The sequence below is a fragment of the Tiliqua scincoides genome, chromosome 3 (assembly GCF_035046505.1).
Source record: "Tiliqua scincoides isolate rTilSci1 chromosome 3, rTilSci1.hap2, whole genome shotgun sequence".
In the NCBI taxonomy this organism is placed as follows: domain Eukaryota; kingdom Metazoa; phylum Chordata; class Lepidosauria; order Squamata; family Scincidae; genus Tiliqua; species Tiliqua scincoides.
In genome coordinates, this window is record NC_089823.1 from 126323412 (window position 1) to 126341170 (window position 17759).

The 17759-nt window shown below is 36.9% G+C and overlaps 1 protein-coding gene across 1 annotated transcript in view; it reads left to right on the plus strand.

Annotated features, from left to right (window-relative positions):
- Positions 1–17759, plus strand: part of NAA16 (N-alpha-acetyltransferase 16, NatA auxiliary subunit) — a 53470-nt gene that overhangs the window by 19674 nt on the left and 16037 nt on the right. Inside the window, exons 6-10 of the mRNA XM_066621807.1 lie at positions 1859–2012; positions 4129–4248; positions 12115–12210; positions 12833–12939; positions 15639–15711. Coding sequence (XP_066477904.1) covers positions 1859–2012; positions 4129–4248; positions 12115–12210; positions 12833–12939; positions 15639–15711 — 550 coding nt within the window. The remainder of the gene's footprint in view (positions 1–1858; positions 2013–4128; positions 4249–12114; positions 12211–12832; positions 12940–15638; positions 15712–17759) is intronic.

A 17759-nucleotide genomic window follows, 5' to 3' on the forward strand; every position in this document is an offset into this window, starting at 1 on the left:
CAAAAATCTTAAAGTCATTATACACACAAAGTGGTTCAGTGGGTGGTGGGATGAATATTTTCTCTTGTGTTAATAGCTCTTTAGAATGCAATTCATAAAAAAGTGACACTGTTTTATAAAATTCTCATACCATTTTAGTTAATGTATTTTTCCTAATGATGACTGAAAATGAGTAGGAATACAAGTTGTGATTTGGTACTCTGTATAATGAGCCTAAAAATCTTAAAGTTCGCTGCAGGGTAACAAATGTTGCTCTAAAAAAAAGCAGAGTTTTGGAGCTTGTTATAATTGTACTAAATGGGTAACTTATAATTTATTTCCTTATTTTGTATACAGTAATTTGTATTGCAGTTCTGTGTATGTTTATCTGAAAGTAAGGGCACAATCCTAATTCTTTACATCAGTGCTTTGCGGCACTGGCATAGCAGTACCGATGTGGCTTGTGCTGCATCCTGCAGTTAGGTATCACTCACAGAGTCCTCCTCAAAGTAAGGGAATGTTTGTTCCCTTAACCGAGAGCTGCATTGCCCTTATGTCAGTGCTGGAAAGCTGGAAAGCACTGACAAGGGGTTATGATTGCACCCAAAGTCACATTGAGTTCATTGGGACTTTGCTCCCAATTAATTGTGAACAGAATTGCAGCCAAAGGCTGTTTTTCTTGTCATGGGGAGGGACAACGAACAATTCTAGGCATTCATACTTTGCCTCCAGATCACTACAAATCCAACTGTGTGTGTCTTCCTACACCTCAGCCTTCTTAAATATTCCCTAGTAATTTCCAACACAGCTTCAAGTTTCTTTTTACACTTGTAGAACGCTAGACATTTGCCTTTTTTTATTTTAAAGCAAATTAAGTTTCTCAAAACATGGATTCAGTATCTAATACCAAATTCAACATAAACTTAGTTATGGTAGACAAATAATGAACCAAACAACTTGTAGATATTATGGTGTATTCAGTTCCTGTGATTAAAAAAAAATTGTTGAAAATCTTGCATAGCTGTAAATAGTACACCTTTAGTAACTTGCATCTGTTGTCAACATGTAACAATCTTTCAGCTCCTCACCTTTGTCCTGTGTTACCCCCAAAGGAATAGTATAGATACCAGGAATTGTTTATAAATCTTTCATTCATGATGGATGGAGAAGCACTTGGTGGACAACTGTGAGATCCAGGAATCTGGAGTAGATGGGCCTTTGGCCTGATCTGTCAGGGCTCTTCTTATGTTCTTATGAGAGAACTTTATAGACCTCTTTGATTCTGATCATTGAAAGAACTTTTCCTATGAGAAAACTCAATATACAGGACATCTCAAGAAAATGCACACTGTTGAGTGTCTTGGGGGAGCTATTCTTGAAAATTCTCATCAAGGTTTCTCTAATTTTATTTAATTTGGCACTCACCATAATATGTTATATCTTGGCTCTGGAATAATATGAACCAAGGGAATATTATTGCTTCTCACAAAAAAAATTTCCTCTTGGATATAGATATCGGGGTACAAAATACATGGTTTCCCCCTTTATAATAGTGGCAACAGGAGAGAATGACTTTGTTTGGAACAGATGTACATCCTTCATGATTCATACAGTGTACATGTATTTTGTACTTGGGAGTTCTTCCCAGAGTACAAAATGTCTTGTAACAAGCAACATCAAATTGCTTTTCCCTTAAAGTTGAGGTAGGGATCCAGGAGATTGCTTCTGGCTCTGGCACTCTTCATCACAAGGTCTCTCTTAGTAATTGTTCATTTCCAAGTAAATAATTAAAATATTTATTGTCTCATTAAATGAAAGCTTTTGCTTTTATAAAGTCGCAGTCTTTTGGAGAGATGAAATGCTTGTATTTTGTTTCCAGATTCCTCCCAATAAAATAGACTATGAATATAGTGAATTAATATTATACCAAAATCAAGTGATGAGAGAGGCAGATCTGTTTCAAGAATCTTTGGAACATATAGAAACTTATGAGAAACAAATATGTGATAAGCTCATGATAGAAGAAATCAGAGGTAATTCATTTTTCTATTCACTTCATTAAGTCATTCATTTACATTCAGTACTTGTTTTTCAGTGTGTGAGGTAGCACAGCTCAGGCAAGTATGGGCTATTACACCAGAAGAGATTGAGATTTGGCTATTGCCCAGTAGTCTTATTTTAGAAAATAAATCTGCATCAATAAGTATATTTTAACATGTCAGTCAAACATGTTGTTTGAAATTGTCTATTGTATGAGTTTCTTATTTATCTCCACACTTAATAATCCCTCCCCTTCCCTCACCCTAAACCAGGTCTTCACAACTTAGAACCCACCAAGCTGAACACAGTCCACCAGCCATTTTTGGTGGCTTATCAGGTTCTTGGCAAAGCCTCTGTTTTTGCAGTCTCCGGCAGGTGGTAAACCCAGGTTTTTTTAACACATGTTGAACCACCCCATATGGCTTGTGGAAGTATTTAGCTTCATGGGTCACAACTTGTGCAAGCATACCTTAAATATTATCTGCAATTTCAACTCTCTTAAAGTTATTCAAGTTGAAAAGCGTCAAGTTGAAAGTATCCTGTTACAGCAATCGATGGGAAAGTGTTTATGCATGCCTTGGCAAGAATGTAGAATGCCATCTCATGCCCTTATTGCAGTGGTCAACAGTGCAGATTCTGTGCCCAACTCATGGGCCAATTATAACTGCCTCCCTTGCTGGAGTAACTAAGCATTGTTAGCTTTGTTTCTAATAAGAAACTGACAGGAATCAGAAATATACAGTTACATTTCACAAAAGCAGTAATTGATGAAAATGTAACAAGGATAGGAATATTTTCTTAACATCTATTGTGACAGAAAACCAGTTCAAGCCTGAACACATGGAATCTAATGACTTGTTAAATTATATTTCAACAGTTTCGCACCTTTTGATATTTCTGTGAAGAATGGTAGTTTTCAAATCAGAAGTAGTGTGTCCCGGGTGTTTGAAACTCCTACTGGTTTTAACTTCTTAACTAACTTCTAATGTTAGATTTGTATCAGTTTATTGTTTTGCAAAGAGACTGACCTGTTAGGCCTACATAGACACTAGAAGGCAGGTGATAAATTACGCTAGAAGATAAGCAGATGAATTAACTACTACTTGTATGACTGATATTATTGGGTCCCGTAATAGTATTGCTTGAATGGATATGGGGACAAAGCTGGCATCTGGGTTTACTGCTGGGTCTCGTCCTTTTGTTTGTGCCTGTGTTATGTGGTCAGTTGTTGCAGATAAGAAGATTGGGGGCATTTTGATAGCAAACAATGAGAGGTGTGATAATACAGCTAATCCTAGACGTAGCATGTTAGCAAGGCAGTGCTTATAAAACAGAGCCAATTCTTATACTATGATTGCCCTATGGAAGCTGCTGGAAAAGCTTCCACATCATTCTGTCTCTGTGCAGCAGTGGTAAAACTATAACAACTGTGATCATGTGAACATTGCAGATTGTTCCAGTAACATGGAAAGTCTTGATATCGGCATTCCTCATGACTGCTAGTGGATGATATGGAGAGACATCTTGTCATTAGAGGCAGTCTTCATACTGAGCAGTTCTTATACGTTGTTGCCCTCACACAGAAGTATTTCTGTCAGCTTCCATGCGGTAGCTATCCAATTCTGTAACCCAGTGGTTCCCAAACTGATGGGTTGTGACCTACCAGGAGAACCAGAAGCAGGGGGGCTTCTTCACATACCTGGGGGTAGCAACTGATCTTCAGTGAGTTGCAGGGGGCTTGCACCCACCTCTGCGGGCCTCTTCACTGCTCCAAACAGCTCTCATATCCTATTGTGGACCAGTTCAGGGTTTGCAGTTGCAACCTGGAAGTGGGTCATGATTGGAGATAAGAGCTTTTGGAGCAGTGGGAAGGTCCGCAGAGGGTGTTGTGTGCCCCCCACAACTTGCTGAAAGCCAGTGCTATCCCCCATGTATGTTAAGAAGCTCCTTGGTACTGCTACTTCAGCAATCACTGTGGTGCTGGCGCCACTGTCCCAAAAAGATGTACAAAGTTCCCAACTCCTTTGTAAGAGTTTGGGAACCACTGCTGTAACCAATCACCCTTTAGACTTCTACAGTCCAAGCTTACTGAAGCTGATTTTATTTTAGGGGAAATGTTGCTGAAGTTGGGAAGACTAAAAGAAGCTTCTGAAGTATACAAAGAGCTTCTTGATAGGAATGCAGAAAATTGGCATTACTATGAAGGCCTGGAAAGAGCTCTACAGCCACGTAAGTAGTATAGTTGTAAAATTTGGTCTGCACTATTTTTGTTTGTAAGCAATTTCCATCTTGGTAAGTTCAAACATTGAAATTTCAAATCTTGGGCAAGAAGTGGTACCTTTTGAACTTCATTGTATAGCACTGTGCCTAATTATCTGCTGATAATCTGTACACAATACCAATAATAGATCTTAAACATGCGTTAGTTATAGGTTCTGTTTCTCAGGCTGCAGTCCTATGCACACTTACCTGGGAGAAAATCCTATCAAATTCAGTAGGGCTTACTTCTAAGTAGACATGTTTAGATTGAGCGGAGATTTCTGCTCATGTGCCAACGAGGCTAGACACCTTTCACTCAGCCCTCCAGGAAACAATTTAATTAAAACTTATTTACAACCAAGTCAACTGGAAGATAAGCTTGAAAGGAACGAATTTATGGAGGATAAAGCTTAAAGAAGCAGCTGTTAAGATTTGGTGAATGTTCTAAGATATTTAAAACTTCTTTCTCAAGAAATACAAAATAAGCAAGCAAAATAACCAAGCAAAATGACAACAAAGCGTGAGATGAAAGAATGGACTGAACTGGTAACTAATATGGAAAAAAATATTAGGCAGGACTTCAAGGAGTTACAAAACAAATTCGAACGGGGGTGAGAAGGGGGAGGGCAGAATCTCTTTTCAAGGAAAGAAAAGGGGGGATTTTGAATCCCTACCCAACTCCTCAAGAAGGGTTTTTTGGGGGGCTATGGGGGGAAGAACAACCAGCAAAAAATAGTAAATGATAGACCAGAAAGCACACCAGGGGGTTTGTTACAAACAAAAAATGGGGAGGGTGATTAAATTACTCTCCTTAAATGTAAATAGTTTGGCCTCAGACCTTAAACGTTATAGAATAAATAAGATGACAAAGGATTTGGGGATTAATATGCTGTGTATTCAGGAAACTCCTAAAAGTAAGAGGGATTTAAGACCATTGGGGAATAATCCAGTCTGGAGTTTGCAAATAGAATCAAGGGGAACAAAGAGAGCAAGGGGTGTGGTTATCCTTATACATTTTAGAATGAATATAACTATGTTGGAGATATGTAAAGATAGAGAGGGAAGATTTATTTTTTTGAAATTTAGTATGAATGGTAAGAAGTATACCTTGGCAAATATTTATGCACCTAATATAGGTCAAACCTCTTTTTTGAATCAAGCTTTCCAAAGGTTACAATCATTTTATGAAGGTGATTTGATGGTTGTAGGTTATTTTAATAATAATATTTTGAAGAATAGGAAGCTGAAGTTAGATAAATGGAGATTGAAGGAGTATTTAGTCTCTTGCAGGAAGAAAAGCAGCCCACCTTTTTTTTGAAAAGTTATAAAAAATTTTCTTGTATTGATTATATTTTATTAAAAGAAACTAATGATTTCAAGTTAATAGAGTGGAAACAGGGCCTATATGGATTTCTGATCATGCACTAATTATTATAGAGTTTGGTTTGGTGGAAGAATGAAAGGCTAGAAGATGGAGGTTTAACCCTAAAATATTTTTGCAACAGAAGGACAGGGAGGATTTAATAACAGGGGTACAACATTATTTTAAGGAAAACAAAGGGTCTGCAGAGGAAGATATAGTATGGGATGATACGAAAACAGTAGTTGGGGGAATATGTATTACTAAAGAAATATATTTTAGGAAGAAAATGAATATTAAAAGAGAACAAAAATTAAAGGAGATAACAATTACAGAACAGATTACAAAGGAAGATGGAGAGGCGAACTCAAGATAAGCTGAATAAGTTGAAAGATGAATTGCAGGAATTAGACAAATTTGCCCTCTGGAAAATGGATCTACTAGTGAAGAATGAGTATCAGAGAATAAATATAAGCTCGATGAAGAGTTTGGCAAATTATTTGGAGAAAAGAAAGGGAAGACAAAAGATAGTCTGCATGAGAAATGAAATGGGAAAGAAGGTTTATAAGGATAGTCAGATAAGAGAGATTTTTGAAAAATTTTATAGTAACTTATTTAAAGCTGAGGAAGGGAAACAATTTGATGAAGTTATAGTCCATAAAATTAAGGAAGAGGATTTGTTAATATTAAATGACGATATTACACAGCAAGAAATTTTGAGTGTTATTACAGAAGTTAAAAAATAGCAAGTCACCGGGTTTAGATGGATTGACGGCAGAATTTTATAAAATGGTTGGAAATTTAATAGCTCCGGAACTACAGAGTTTAATAAGATATTGAGGGAAGGGAAAGCCCCAGATTCTTGGAGGAATACTGAAATTATGGTAATTTTGAAACAAATGAGGAAACAGTGGATCCTAACAGTGGAGAAACAGTGGATCCTAATTCTTATAGACCTATTAGCCTGGCAAATCAGGACTATAAAATTTTTGCAAAAATCTTAGCAAATAGACTGGAGAGACTGCTCCCAAGGTTAACAGGAGAGGATCAATATGGTTTTGTAAAGGGAAGATACATTGGACATCCTATAAGGAATGTTATGAATACTTTATATCATGGAAGTACTGATGGAAGGTTTGCCTTCTTGAAATTAGATGCTTTCTTGAAATTTGATAGATCATGGGTATTTATTTCAAGTATTAAGTTGGTTTTGAAGGTTTCTTTTTGAACGCTTTAAAAGAAATCTAAGAAAGGCAAAGCTATGATTAAAGTTAATGATGGTCATACTAAGGAATTCAGAGAGGAGTAAGACAGGGATGCCCTTTATCCCCAATGTTGTTTGTTTTAGTGATGGAGCCCTTAGCTGATAGAATCAGGAATAGTATTAGAATACAAGGATATAGGGTAGGGAAGGAGGAAATTAAATTTATATGCAGATGATATACTTTTGGTTCTTGGGAATCCTTTGGAAGCGTTGAGAGAATTAATGATAATTTTAGAGGATTTTAAATCATACTCTGGGTTAGGGGTAAATATTGAGAAATCAGAAATAATGTTTTGGAAGATAGAGTTAAAGGAACAAGAAGAAATAGCAAAGTTAACAGGGTTGAAATTAGGAGTTAAGAAAATTAAATATTTAGGAATAATAACAAAGAACTCCAAAAACTTGATTGAGGCAAATTATAAAACAACATGGAGGAAGGTACAAAAAAAATTAAATCAATGGAATAATAGTTATTTAAGTATTTTAGGGAAGATAAGGGCAATTAAAATGTTTATCTAAGATGCTATATCTATTTCTGGTGCTTCCAGAGTAGATTCCCAGGAACCAATTAGTTATATGGGACCAAGAAATAAAAAATTGGGTATTTGGGAAGAAGAAAGCTAGAATTTTAAGGAAGGTTATATGTTCACCACAGGAAGATTTAGGATGGGGAATGCCACATTTGGGAAGTTACTATGAAGCTTTCCAAATAAAGATGTTGATGGAAATAGATGCAAAAAATTTGGATAAATTGGTGAGATGGGAAGATACAATAAATAGAGGAGGAGGTAATTTTGGAATATTTACACAGAAAGTGAAAAAGGAAATTAAAATTACAATAGACCCAAGACAGTCAGCATTAAAAGTTTGGGGGAAAATGCAACCCAACTGGATGCCAAAATTCTCTAAATGGACCCCACTTGAATTTTTAAGTGAGGAATTTAAAAACGTTGGAAAAATTTTTGGGAGAAGTTAAAGGAAAAGGGTTATTTTAGAGTGAAGGATTTATCCTTCAGGGGGTAAATCCCCTCAGGGGACCCTCAGGGGATATTGACTCCTATACAAGAATTATTGGAGAAAGTGGGAGGAAAATACTGGTTAAGGATTTTGGCTTTATATAATATTTTAAAACAAAGATATTTCCGAGTTTTAAATGAAGAGAATACTCAATTTGAAAAAATATATATATAGAGGATAATAAAAAGGGTATGGCAAAAAAGCTATACAATTTAATGAATAAAGATAAAGACTATATGATTAGGTTAATACAAATTAAATGGGAAAGAGGTGGGAAAGTCAGTACGGGAGATAGACAGATTAATGAAAGGAATATTGGAGATTAGAATGGAAAAATTTAGAGAATTGGAGATGAAATTAATATTGAAATTATATAGGCCACCTGCCCAACTGGCTTATATCATAAAGGGAAGGAATTCAAATTGTTGGCGCTGTAGGAGGGTAAAGGGTTATTTATGCCCATCTTTGGTGGGAATGTTCTAAGGTAATTGATTTTTGGCAATTGATATTTGAAAAGGTGGAGGAATTATGTAACCTTAAGTTGGAGCTCTCTGGGAAAATGTTATTTATGGGAGTTTTGGGAAATAATAAAGAAAAAAATATAATCAGGATTTATTTAAAGCTATGTTTTTAGCTATCTATGCAGTTATAGCATATGCGTGGAAAGATGGATCAAAATGGACTGTGGAAAAATGGAATTGGTATCTATATGAATGGATACAATCAGACGTAGTATCAATATTGAAACAGGATAAGACATGGGAAGATAAGAAAGCCAAGATTAAAAAAAATGATTGAGATATGTAAGATGGTTAAGGGAAGGGGGGGCTAATACTTTTATAATGGATAAAATCCAAAAGGTGTGCTTATGTTGTGCTGCAGATATAAATACTTAATGTTAATGGTCGCTCTTCAAGGGGGAGGGGAAAAAAGTTGTTGATCTTTTTCTAAAGATTATGTAAATATAAGTGGAATGTTTACTTTAATATTATACATCAATAAATAAATATTTTTAAAAAGACATGTTTAGATTGAGCTGCTAAAGAAGGGCTAAACAAATTGGGGATTTTTTCCATAACTTATCCAACTAAACTGAACTAAAATGTTACAACTTCTTACTGTTACAATTTTGTTCTTCTCAAACTCTGAATTTCAAGTCAATTTTAGAAATGTGTAATAGTTGCCAGTTATCCTGTGTATTTTTTAATAAAGCCTGTGCATATTTTAAAAAGTGATCAAAATATTTTAATGTTACCTCTCCTGAAAAGCTTTTTGATAATTATTTCATTACTACTGCATTAGCTTAAAGCATGTTAATCCACACCAAAGACTATCCCTTAATTAGCTTTTATATGGCATAAAGGAGTCTTTCAGTTTGTCAGTGATTGGCTTACCCAGGTGAATAGCAATTTCCTCTATAGGAACTTCTAAGGCAGTGGTTCTCACGCATTTAGCGCTGGGACCCACTTTTTAGAATCAGAATCTGTCAGGACCCACTGGAAGTGATGTCATGACCGGAAGTGACATCATCAAGCAGGAAAATTTTAACAATCTTAGACTGCAATCCTACCCACACTTACCTGGAGTACCAATTACTATCATTGTTAAAAGTATATATATGGAAGCTTGTTAAAAATGTAGGTCTGTAACATTTCCCCAAATGCAATCGCTTACCATGCTAGTGTCAAGTCTAATATATTAAAAATAAAATATTGAAATGAATGTGGACCCACCTGAAATTGGCTAGCAAACCACCTAGGTTCACCTAGAACCAATCCACAGTTTGAGAAATACTGTTCTAAGGCAAATACCTAGTTGTAATTGGCTAAATTAGTAGAGCTGAATGTTGTTTGTTGTGATTTGGTCTTCATGGTAAGACCAATAGTACTTCAACACTGTAGGAAGGAAACCGGAATATGAGATGTGTTCTGTGATTTGACTTGCTGTTTATGGAAGCAGTGTAATTGCTTGTGTAATTGTCACTCACAGCTATAATTAAAGATAATTCTTTAAGAAGCAATAACACTCAGGTTCAGCCTCCGTAGCCAATGCTCTTGTCATAGAGCTGGGCCATAAAGCCTCTATGTTGGTGTTGAATTTTTATAACTCTTTACACTAGGAGAGGGAGAAATCTCACTACTTTGTGGTGCTGATGGGATAGATGAAAAACCTGCCCCTATTTGTTTATGGGTAGTCATGACTTGACCAGTATCATTCAAAACACTATTAACAAACATTTTAAATGCATGGTATCTTTAAATTTTAGCCTGCTCTTGAAAAAACAAAAACAAGTCAAAGATTGAACAAAATTGAAGATTTTTCCATAATTGCTTAACATTCTTATGTGTTTCAGTCTCAGTGAATTAATACATAACTCTTCTGTGTTGTATAAAAGTGTAATACGAAATAAAATCTTGTTCAAAACTATGGATAGTTTAAGCTATTGCTTGAGTGGAGTTAGTCATGTCTATTTGCAGCCATTAAATGGCTATTTAATTTTTAGTATTTTTTATCTCTACTATAACAGTGCAACTTTATTTCTTTTTAGGTGTTCATAGGATTTCTTCCCCCCTGGTAAGTTCTGGAGCTCCAACTTGTGATTTCAGAAATTGGATTTATGTATAATTTTTAATACTGCTGAAAGCGTATTGCACTGGTGAACTCTTTTGGCACAAAGAAACAAAAACCCATGTGAAGTGACAAAGAATTTGTCAGACTCAATGTTGAACCTGTATTTATTTAGATGATGATGATGATTCAAAATATATGATGTTATTTCATTTAACATATGGATGCAAGCCTTTGATAGTTACATATTGCACTTCAGGCACATTGGAGCTCCAAAGCATATTATGGGGGAAATGGGTACAGTGGTTAAGTCTTTTAATGTGAATTAATTTGTACGAAGAATGCTAATATGATTTGTGCTGGATTGCCCCATGCATATTCTTGAAATGGCTTTATAAATGTATCCTTTTATTACCAGTAACTTTTTTTGATGAGTTGTTTAAAGTTGCAATCCTATACATTCTTACCTAATGTAAGTTCTATTGAACTCAGTGGGACTTACTTCCCAGTAGATATGTATAGGATTTTGCTGTAAATGGATGTCCATAATAGAATTTTCTTTGGAAGAATAATTTTGTATCATACAATTAACAGAATTATTTTAGGAATGGGATAGACCAATGTTTCCCAAACTTACTTTCATTGCAAAACCCTGGCACCCAGTAGGAAGTGGCAATGATGTGTGATGTGATTGCACAGTGACGCCATCGGCACTTAATTCCAGGTTTGGAGGATGGAAGCAACCCTGCAAAACAGCAGTAGGGGGCTCATGTGGGTGGGAGGAACTTTTTAAGCATGCAAAATCTACATGCAGCAGCACTGCCCACTGCGCTGAGCCTCCTGTTGGTGTTTGCAGGGTTACAGCATGGTCTTGTTGCTGGGCAGCGGCCACCCCTAACGTCCCAGTGAGTGCCTCACAACGCCCCAGAGTGTTGCACCATAAGTTTTGAGGGTGTCTGGGATAGGCTACTATATATGGTGGGGATGGTAGACATTATGTTATGCAAGACAAGTCTTCCAGTGATTAAAGTTACCTGTAACTGATATTGGTAACTAATGGTAACTTCCAACTAAAATGTGTGAATGTAGTGTTTCACTATAGTATAACAAACCAAGATATTGGCATGGATCCAAAGAATCATGCAACAAATTCTGCACAGCCAAAATGTCTTTTTACTTATATTTCTCAAAAACAATTACTTCTCCATTTCAGGAGATGAATTTCTTTGAAACTGTGAGAAGCTGTTTAATGAAAAAAATTCCCTGGAAAAATCCAAGCTATTGGGTGCACCAACAGCAGTTCTTTGGATCTCACCCTATAACTATAATCTAGCACATTCCTGTAACTACACAGAAGGGCTGAAGTGTGCCAAAGTGTACTTTCATTGCTTCCTTTTTTCCACTCCCTGCATACTAGCCATGCCATTTGTCACATTAAAAACTAGTTTTCAGCCTGTCCCATGTACAGAGTATAACTTGGGATGTTGGGGTCCCTATTGAAGAGAGGGAGGGAGATAAAAGCTGGAGCGGTTCTCTTTACTGGGACCTATAATTACCACTTTTTATGATAAAAGAGATTCTTATTACATAAAAGGACTGCAATCTTATATTTATTATTTGCCAATAGGCACCTTAAAAGAGAGGCTACAAATGTATGAAGAAATAAGCAAGCAACATCCAAGAGCTGTTTCACCAAAAAGATTACCTTTAAACTTTGTCACAGGTAAATCTCATATTTTTGTAGTACTACTTACAGACAGTCCCAACTGTATTACTCATTACAGCTTCCAGAGACTTACACATTTTGGAATACCTGAGGGCAAGGACCTCTGTATGTGTGCCTGTGCAACTGCTGGCAGTGGTATGCCACAGCCCATCTGTTGGGAGAGGGCCGGGGTGGTGGACACCTTGGGAAGGCTGCTGGTGTGGGTCAGTCAGCCCTCTCAATACTTATTTGCATAATTTGCAATAACAAAATGCCTTTATTCTTTTCCTGTGTCTTACATGGCTTTGAGAAACTCAGTAAGCAAGCAACTTGATCTACATGGCAGGACACAAAATTATAGATAGAATCTGGTGTTCTATCAGGACACCAGATAGAACATCATTAATTGTAAATTAACTGTAATGAAAATGGAAAACATGCCAGGAAAAATAAAATTTCAGATTGAATAAAAATACAGATACAGGTCTGTGCAATCGTGACTTATAGGAAAGATGTCAATTTCTCCTCTGAGAGTTTAACTTCAGATTTTAAAGAATGTCATATATTTATGAAAATACGAGCCCAAATTGGTCATGACAACATTAAATTAGAGTCTAACTAAAAACACTTTTGTTTCTAGGTGAAAAATTTAGAGAACTAATGGATAAATTTCTGAGAGTTAACTTCAGTAAAGGCTGTCCACCCTTGTTTACCACTTTGAAATCTTTGTACTACAATACAGAAAAGGTAAAATTCAGATTTATTTAATTTATCAATGAGTGTGACTTCTCTGTTCTACTTTGTTTGGGCTTTTTCCTGCCTCTATGGAATATTTATTTTATCTGCTTTCTTAATGTGATGATGATGCATGTTAGAAACCTCCAATGTAAGCTATAACAGGTGAATAAGAAAATGAGAATTGAGCTATTTAAAAGCTCTGGTTGTGCTTCAGTTTTAATCATTGGCCATGACAACCTTTGTTTTCAAATAAAATTTGTTGGGAGTTTTAGCAGGCTAATATACAGTAACTTGGTATCTTACAGTAAAATCCTGTGCATATTTACTCGGGAGTAAGTCTCAATGATTTCAGTGGGGCATACTTGCAAGTAAGTGTGCCTAATAGGACTGCAGCCTAAAAATCTAATTTCTTTTGTCTTTGAATTGTTTACAACTTAGTTTTGGATTGAATTGTAGTTGTGATTTGAAACTTGGGACATTATGTTACAGTAAGGAGCCATCATATTGGAAAAAATAGTATAGAGCAGTGGTTCTCACACATTTAGCACTAGGACCCACTCTTTAGAATGAGAATCTGTCAGGACCCACCAGAAGTGATGTCATGAATGGAAGTGTCATAATCAAACAGGAAAATTTTTAACCATCCTACCCACACTTAACCCAGGAGTAAGTCCCATTTACTATTATTGTTAAAAGAATATACATAGTAACTTGTTAAAAGTACAGGTCTGTAACATTTCCCCAAATGCAGTCACATACCATAGTAGCATCAAGTCTATTATATAAAAAATAAAATATTGAAATGAATGGGAACCCACCTGAAATTGCCCCGCGACCCACCTAGTGGGTCCCGACCCACAGTTTGAGAAACTCTAATTGGATTGGACAGGTTTGATTAGAGCAGCAAACTATGCCTTGGATTGAGTTCAGGCAGAATATCTTAGGGCAATTTTGAGGTTGCCTAGGTGTGTGCCCTATGCCGCTACAAGTTTGGAAACAGGGCAGAAACCCTTGCAAACCAGAGTCTGGCTAATGATCATTTGATATTGGTTATATATACATTACAATTCTGTGCCAGGAAGTCTGGTTTATCTAATGTTTGACAAGCTTGGCCTTGCTAAATGGTCGAGTTTCATAAGGGAGGAAATTGAGTCAATCAGATTCTCCCTGGACTATCTGAACATGTGTTCATACTTGAGGCTTATCGGAGGCTTGTAGACAGATTGCTGGAGATCTGATTCCAAAGTCTTTGTGTCAAGGAAGGTCTCCTATCCCTTAAGTCATTCCATTCCATATCTGTTTGGAAAAATGACAACCTACCTTTATTCAATGATAGACCCTAGAGAGCGTGCTTTATAGCTGTAGCAAGGTTCAATATTATCCCCTCAAGGGTTATGATCAAGAGATAAAGTAAGATCCCCTATCAAGACCGTTGCTGCCCCTGTAATCAGGGGTCTGCTGAATCTCTTCTGCATATTTTTTTAATTGCCCGCAGCATGACAATGCTTGTTCTACCTATTTGATACCTATTCTGGTTAATAGGGATGGACTCTCAGACATGGTGAAAACAAAGATTCTCTTAAATGATTCTCTCCTGAGAAAATGAAGGAAGTTTCGAAGTTTGTACTGGAGGTGATAAACAAACAAGATTATGGTATAGGATAGTGCTTTAAAGCTCTTTGGTGATATGGACAAAGTTAGCTAAATCTAATGTAAACTGTTAACATATGATGAATATTTTGGGTTTTATGTTCATTCATCTTTTACGTTTATTCACCTATTATTTGTTCTGGTGTTATAAAGCACAATTTTTTAGGCTTTATTTAACCTTGTTACTTGATATAACTGCAAGAAACTGTTACCCCACCAGCAGTATTTCTCACTGGGTTGTTGTTTTCGGGATGTGTGCCAATAAAAGTTATTCTGATTCTGATACAGGTGTCCCCCCATATCCATGGGGATCTGTGGATACAGAAACTGCGAATATGGGGGAGCCCTATCTCTGCCCGCCCCTGCACCAATGAATGTTGTTTAAAGGCTTATCGCTAAGAAAATGTTCTTCCTCTTAAGGTCGCTATAAGTATGCAAGCTTATAGTGACATGCAGGCAGGCTGCTGGCAGCCTAAATACTTGAAAAGACTAGAATGAATGCTAATAGGAAGCAGGAAGCTACACCACTGGAAAGCATGTTTATTTTATTTTAAATTCACTTCAAGAGAAGGCTATGTTAAAGATGCTATACTTCTTTACTCAATCACATAGCTTTGAAAATATAAATCTCATGAAACATAACACAAAAAGCAGAAATATTAAATGCACCCTGAATACAATACAGTAAAACTAGTAGAAACAGCCGAAAAAAACATTCTGAATTACTTCCAGAAGAAACCACAATGTTTTTTGAAAGATTATATGGATTTTTTTTTCCTACCTCTCATCCCAGTCTCTCTGCTCTCAATTTTTCTCTTCCTATGGTATTCCTGAGAAAGTGAGAATGGCTTGGGGTAGGCTACAGGTGGTTTGGAAAGATTCTCCTGACTACAAGCTGTTGTTCAACAAAAGAACTGACTGACTGAAGAAACCTGCCAATTTCTATCACTTCTTCATGCAAACCAAAAAGCAGTTATATCTGGATAATATATGAATTAGGGTGTGATGCAATTAGAACATTTGCATTTTCAAATGAACTTGGCAATTATCTTTTATAGGTTTCTACAATCCAAGAACTTGTTACTGGTTATGAAACTTCTTTGAAAACCTGTGACTTGTTTAGTCCATACGGTAGGTTTCAATGTACATGTATGATACAGTGTTGAATTCACATTTAACCAGGAAACTGAACGATTAAAAATGTGGGTTTTGCTCAGGTTCATCAGTATTTTTTAACTCTAGTTCAGACATTAGTTTTAAAAGGTGGTTCTGTAACCAGTAAATTCCCAAGAACTGTGTAAGACCCTCCCACTGCTGTAGCACTGGGACCACATTTAGCACTGGGACTTACTTTTTAGAATAAAAACCTGTTCAGGACCCACCAGAAGTGATGGAATTAACTTGGCAGTGATGTTGTGGCTGGAAGTGACATCAAGTTGGAAGTGCTTTCCTGAGAATGCATGTCGAGCTCCATGTTCATAAAATTAGGACCATTCTGGTAGCCTTGCACTCCACTATGCCTGACCTTTCACACAAGCTAAGCCATGTTTGTTTACTCATGAGTAAACACATCTGTAGCTTAGTTTTCCTTTCCATAGGGCTCAGTACATTTGTCAGCTTGGAGGGAAAGACTTCCTTCTTGGAAGCTTTTTGGGGGCTGTTTTCATCAGATCAGGACCATTCTGGTGACATTGGATTTCTCTTGGCCTGCTCCTTGCAATGGACCAAGGCATGGTTGTCTACTCATGAGTAAACACACAGTGTAGCTCAGTTTCACTTTCAATAGGGCTCAATTCATTTTGCTCTTCTGCTATCAGTTTGTCAGTTGCAGCTTTGCGACCCACCAAGTGGGTAAAAAATAAAATGTTTTATTTTTAATATATTAGACTCGATGCTACAAGTATGTTACTGCATTTTGGGAAGTGTTATAGACCTGTACTCTTAACAAGCTACTATGTATATTCTTTTAACAATGATAGTAAGTAAATGGGACTTACTCCTGGGTAAGTGTGGGTAGGATCACAGCCTAACAGTCCAATCCTGTGCATGTCTACTCAGAAGTAAGTCCCATTCTAGTCAATAGGGCTTACTCCCAGGAAAGTGTGGATAAGATTGGAGCCTAAGGTTGTTAAAAATTTTCCTGCTTGGTGATTTCACTTCTGGTCATGACATCACTTCTGGTGGGTCCTGACAGATTCTCATTCTAAAAAGTGGGTCCCGGTGCTAAATGTGTGAGAACCACTGGTACATACTACAGGCAAGTACAACTCTCAAATCCTCTCAACTGACTTGATTTCTTAATCTTCTGCAGCATATTTGACCCATAATGTCAAGATTTCCTTATAACACTGTAATCTGATGGCAGTGATTGTTTTTTTTTTTTTCCTCCAGAGAGGTGGAAGTAAGTTTGACAAAGAAGGAGTGTTTGTAGATTCACTGCACTGTTGTTTCTAATTAACAGGTGTGGTGGTTTTTGCATGGTGTCTTCTTTTTCTGGATAATGTTGACATTATCCAGAATAGAGAAAACAAAAACTAAGAAGTTTAAGGACCTATGTCTGTAGTGGCTTGCTGCTCCATCTCTAATATGCTGTTCCATCTCTGTAATTATTGTTTGAATAAAATTAATGCATTTATTTTTTAAAATTTCTATAGATATACCAAAACATGCAGTGATGTGATAACTAGGTTACACATAATGCATATAACAGCCCAGTCTTATACTTAACAGCCATTGTTGGTTCCTCCTTTACAATGGCGCTGAGTACTGTAAAGCAGTTAGCGCCTGACGCAAAAGGTGTTCCAACAGCTACACAGCATACTGCCAGGACTGCCAGTGGGGAGGGCCTGCACCTTCCCGTGGCTGCCAAAGGATCCCCTGTTGATTTCTGATGGAGGCAAGTCAGCAGATGGGCGGAATGGGGAATAGGGATGGGTGGATTGGGTCCCAAGAGGGTGCCTTGATTGGCACCTCACCCCCCTCATGAACCCAGTTCTGCACCGCAGGTCAACATGGACTTGCACCAGGAAAATAGCTGTTGCAGGTCTGAGTCGACACCTCCATGCTGCAGAGGCTTACCTCTGTGAAAAGGATTGGTACTTCTCTTACCTAGAGGAGTCCTGTGCAACCTTTTCAACACTAAAGGATGCAGCAGTCACTATTTTCGTGCTGTTGCATCG